Here is a 5,061-nt window from a genome sequence, read left to right as displayed (position 1 = left end):
ATTTCTCTTTAGTCAAAACCCTCGACGGCGATTTCTCTCAGCTCTGCTCCGGTGAATCGCCGCCATGAATCTCCGTATCGTAGACAAAGAGGTGCAAGACAATCGCTATGACCTCTTCGACGTTCACTTCCACAGCGATGTAATCAAAACGATGGTAACTCCCGATCCCGATATCATCACTCAATGGATCTCCGAAACTGAATCTTCTCACTCCGGCAATCGCCGTCTCATCGCCGGACTTGACGTGGAATGGCGTCCTAACTTCAACCGCAACCAGCAAAACCCGGTCGCCGTTCTCCAGATCTGCGTTGATCGGCGTTGCCTCATCATTCAACTCCTCTACTGTGGATCAATCCCGGAATCTCTGTTCAATTTCCTCGGGAATCGGGAGTATGATTTCGTTGGAATTGGAATTGATAGCGATGTGGAGAAATTGTTGGAGGATTATGAGCTGAATGTGAAGAATGCGGTGGATTTGAGAGGAATTGCTGCTGATGCTTATGGTATGCAGAATTTGAAGAATGCTGGATTGAAGCAACTGTGCAATGTTGTTCTGGGGAAGGAGATTGTTAAGCCTAAATCTGTTACTATGGGTAGATGGGATAGTGAATGGTTGAGTTTGAATCAAATTCAGTATGCTTGTCTTGATGCTTTTGTTTCTTCTGAAATTGCTAGGCACTTGAATGTTGGTGCTGCTGCTGCTTCTGGGTCCTAAAACTTTCTTCTGGGTTCTTCTTACGAAGATATTAGAATCCGTCTATTTCGAATTTCTGGTTATTGGATAGTAGAGAGGGAAAAAACATGAGTGAAGTTTTAGTCTAATGTTGTTAAATGGATTTAAAGCGTACTTATTTACACCTTATTTTAGAATTGTTGCGTATTTTATTTTTCAAGGTATGATATTAATGTCACGTATAAACTTATTTGAAGGATAAATGGATATATATATATAAAATATAGTAATAAAATAAGATTATTAAATAATAAGTAAATGTGATCTATACTTTTATAATACTTTCGTAGTTTACAATAACATACCTAGTGGAATTTGAAGAGGTTATGTGTGTATGTAGTACGTTGTTTGCTAGACTCTCGACTTAAGTAAACATATAAAAAATCAAATATCAAAATAAATACAAGTACCAAATTAAGGACATCAGCTTTCTCCCATTTACTATATATTTCATTAAGTTGATCTAACACTTCTATCAGTTATATAATAACTATTCAAAATCCTACTACGTGTAAAAGGACTTTTTTCAAGAAATCAAACAATATATAGTAACTTAATACTAATATACTAAGGCCGAGCGCGTTTAAAGGTTGATCCAGAGTGCCCTCGTGGGCTGCAACCCAGAAGAACTAAAAGCTCGAAGACCGGTTCCTTCTTTTACCTTCAGAGTGCCCTCGTGGGCTGCAATTCAGAAGAACTAGAAGGTCGAAGACCGGTTATTTCTTTTACCTTCAGAGTGGCCTCGTGGGCTGCAATCCAGAAGAACTAGAAGCTCGAAAGGACCGATTCCTTTTTTTACCTTCAGGGAGAATCCAACAAACCTAAACTACAAATTTCTGTCCCTGATGGAGCCTCCCAATGTGAAGTTTTATTCTTCATCTCAGCAAATTCCCTCACACATTGATCCAATTTCATTCCATCAATTCTTCTTCTAGCTGCAGCAAGTTTTTTCCCCGCCACTCTGTCGAAAACTCTCTCCCACCCGCTCTCCCATTCAGCGCGAGCATCACATAGCTCGAGCGAGTTATTAGTCCAATCCGTCCAACTCCATCCTTTATCTAGTCTATTCATGGCAACCTCAACGCACGACCCGGTGCACGCGGGCGTGCACGGCCGGCATTTGGCCCCACTCAAGGGACCTCGACTAGAAAGCGCTGCAACCGGTACACCATAATGGGATGGTGGAAATTCGTACTGACGATCCGTTACCACACAAAATGGAAGGCGCATAGTTAGGTAAGGAACTTGTTGAGTTGTTAGTTGGGCTTTGAATGCACTTTCTGAGTTGAGCTGAATACGCCCTGCTAAATCAAGCTGGGGTATCATGGAGAGCCTCGAAAGAGCGATCACCGACGTGTTGTAGTCACCAACGCCAAAACGATCGTTCAGGCCTCCGTAGGAGGAACCTGGAGGGACAAGGTAGTGCCCGGGGATGAAGTTTTCGGGGCCTAGTGGTGAAGACCAGTAGCCATCAACTCGAGTTCGGACTATCCAGTCGTATGTGAAGTTGTTCTGCTTTTGATAGTCTTGGATCATTGTCAAACAACCCTCTACCAAATTGAAATATTGCAGCAACCCCTGCAATTGGTAACATGTTGGATTCAAATCACTGGTAGTTTACGTCAAATCAAATTAATACATGTTAAGACAACAATATGAGAGATATGACACACGGAAAAGATTATAGTAGGGAGCGTTTTCCGCTTTAATAGGCAACACCCATAACGAATCCTGGTTAATCAGAATCCTAATACAAGTACCGAACATCGTGAAAAAGTTATTTTCTTCATCATCAATATCACCTAATCCTAAGAAAATATTTTAGTTGAAAGTGTCACTTTTACCTAATCTAGACCCACCTATTGTATATTTAATTTGTCAAAGACCATTTGGTCTTTGGTGTTGTACTTTTATTGGTTGCCAAATTTACACCAAACCAAATTTTACAAGCAAATACTTCATGCTTCTCCCTAAGTAGCAACATCAATATTATTTTAAAAGTTACATATTTATGCATTTATCTTCAACCTAACTCTAGAATCTTTCATCTTTATAGTGAAATCATACAAAAATATTTCCAACCTAACTTTTAGTATGAAAAAAGAAAATGTTTTTTTTAAAGCCATAAAAAGCTACTTTAATAATTTAATATAATTATTAATGTTTTAATTCACATAATTAAACATTAGATACATTGATTCTCAACTAACCCCAAAACCTCCCTTTGAAAAGTCATCTTTGTTTTATAAACTAGCAATATTCGAATCAAACTTATTAACACTTTTCAACTTTCCCAATCATAATATTAAATAACTTCCCCATCAAAACTTAAATAAATAAAAAAAAATCACCTAGCTTTTTCGTACTCTACCACTAAAATTTCCACCAAAATCATTAACCGATAGGTCAAACCTTTAATGCAAAGTCATAAATCTACATGAAAACTAGTCTTAGAACGATTATCCCCTAAAAAAGAGAATCGAAAAATTCATACTTTTGAGTCGATGATTAATCTGAAGCGACTTTCAAAAGTATGAGCTATAATCTATGACGTTGATTACAAATTCACGTGAACTCATCAATCGAGAGAGAAGTTTTCGCCTCGATAATCACCTAAAAAAAAATTGTCGAGTACCAACTAATAACATGACAGCAGCCAGCTAAAACCACCTCTCAACTTCCATTAAAAAGCTTTTTTTAGAATTGCGTTAGAAGCAACGAAAACTCCACCATTATCTCTTTGTTTCCATCCTAACAAACAAATACTCTTTTTCTAATTCAAAATATTTTGTAAATTATTTTTAAAAAAATTAATAAATTAAAAAAAAAACGAAGAACAAATACCTGTATTCCATTAGGTGAGTTTTGAGCTGTAAGAACTCGGATTTGTGACTCAGTTTCCGGTATATTTTGTGGCCGGAAAATCCTAACGCCGGCGATTCTCCGAACAGATTTCAACAATGAAAGCTTATAAGCTTTAGAATCCAATGGACTATGAAGAAACAGATCAGAATTCGGATAAACTTTCAAAATTTTCTGGATAATTGAAGGCCCAGTAAGTTCAAACCTACGGGCCCCACCTACTAAACACACAGCTATTCTCGATCGATCCAGCTCCTCCTTTTTCCGTTTCTTCTCCGATTCATCTGCAAATCTCGCCGGAAAATCATATTCTCCTCCGGGAACGTAACTGATAGTTGATTTTGAATTTGAGAAAGGATTGAATACTGCAACAGTTCCTCCACCAACAGAAGAGTAAAACACATAAACAATGAACAAAATTGGTGGTAATATCAACAATAACTTCTTCAAATTGAGATCTGAAATCCATTTACTACACCGATGAAGAAATTTTGAAGGATTTCTCAAAATATTCGTCATATTTCGAGTTTCGTTCATCTTTAATCAGAAATTTCTTCGCAGAAAATTGAATTTAACAATGAAATAATGGTGACTTTTCAACTACTATTGATGAAAGGATATTTCCTTTGCTTTTTCCATATTGTTGAATCATGAAGTAAACGTTGAATGCTTCTAACTTTTTTTTTTCTGACTGGTTTTAAATAAAATGTGAATATGATAAGGATGGTGATAATAATTATAGCAAAAAAATAAAATATTTATAATTTTTTTTTAGTAAATTGTGTGCAGGATATTTTGTGAGAAGTTAAATTTCAAATATAAAATGTGTTCCACAAAGCAATTAGGAAAGTATAAATATAGTAAATATCAATCTATCTCTCTTTTAATTGTAGTTAATGAAAAAATATATAACTTGTTGATGAAGCATTTTTATTGGAAGAGTCGTAGTAGGATGAATAAGATATTTTTATCGTTTAGATAAGAGCGCAAAACTCTTTGAATCTCACTATAAGTTTTTTTCTGTTTTTCTCAGCCAGAACTAGAAAATGTATATTATAATATAAACTAGAACAAATGAATATAAACTCTAGACATAAATTAAATAAATAAGTATCAAATAACAAATCTTAAACAACTTAGAATTTCTATTCGGACTTTGTATTATTATTCCAACAATCAAAACTCTACTTTATTTTTTGCTTCTCATCCGATACCCACATTGAAGCCTAACTAAATTTAAATTCGCACTAGAAAATCTCACGTTAAAAAATAAAACATATTTTAACAAAGATGACTTCATACCCAAAAGTCGAAACTCGAGAGCTCTTCATTAATCTAATACAAGTATAAAAGGGTGAATGAAAAAAAATGACTTTTTATTTTAAAAATACAATTATTGTAACAAAAGTTTGAAATATTGATAAGTTACCTAAAAACTCAAATATTCAAAATCTTTGAATTTTGTC

General features: G+C 35.3%; 2 protein-coding genes across 2 annotated transcripts; one reads left to right on the top strand and one right to left on the bottom strand.

Moving 5' to 3' along the window:
- On the top strand, positions 1-851 carry LOC125862164 (Werner Syndrome-like exonuclease). The gene has a single exon (XM_049542173.1). The coding sequence runs from the start codon at positions 65-67 to the stop codon at positions 713-715; it is 651 nt and encodes a 216-aa protein (XP_049398130.1). The 5' UTR covers positions 1-64; the 3' UTR covers positions 716-851.
- Positions 852-1,125: 274 nt separating this feature from the next.
- On the bottom strand, positions 1,126-4,470 carry LOC125862944 (uncharacterized). The gene is made up of 2 exons (XM_049543068.1): positions 3,578-4,470; positions 1,126-2,311 (listed from the first exon to the last, which is right to left on the bottom strand). The coding sequence occupies exons 1-2, from the start codon at positions 4,130-4,132 to the stop codon at positions 1,535-1,537; spliced, it is 1,332 nt and encodes a 443-aa protein (XP_049399025.1). The 5' UTR covers positions 4,133-4,470; the 3' UTR covers positions 1,126-1,534.
- Positions 4,471-5,061: the final 591 nt, after the last annotated feature.

This window comes from Solanum stenotomum, chromosome 4 (assembly GCF_019186545.1).
Source record: "Solanum stenotomum isolate F172 chromosome 4, ASM1918654v1, whole genome shotgun sequence".
Classification (NCBI taxonomy): domain Eukaryota; kingdom Viridiplantae; phylum Streptophyta; class Magnoliopsida; order Solanales; family Solanaceae; genus Solanum; species Solanum stenotomum.
The sequence above is the reverse complement of the archived record's forward strand: the minus strand, read 5'-3'. Positions and strand labels throughout refer to the sequence as shown.

Excerpts from the sequence above, each read along its gene's own strand:
- LOC125862164 (XM_049542173.1), top strand. The coding sequence starts at position 65 with ATGAATCTCCGTATCGTAGACAAAGAGGTGCAAGACAATCGCTATGAC.
- LOC125862944 (XM_049543068.1), bottom strand. The coding sequence starts at position 4,132 with ATGAACGAAACTCGAAATATGACGAATATTTTGAGAAATCCTTCAAAA. Across the intron at positions 2,312-3,577 it reads ACTCACCTAATGGAATACAG|GGGTTGCTGCAATATTTCAA; the intron begins GTATTTGTTCTT and ends TACCAATTGCAG.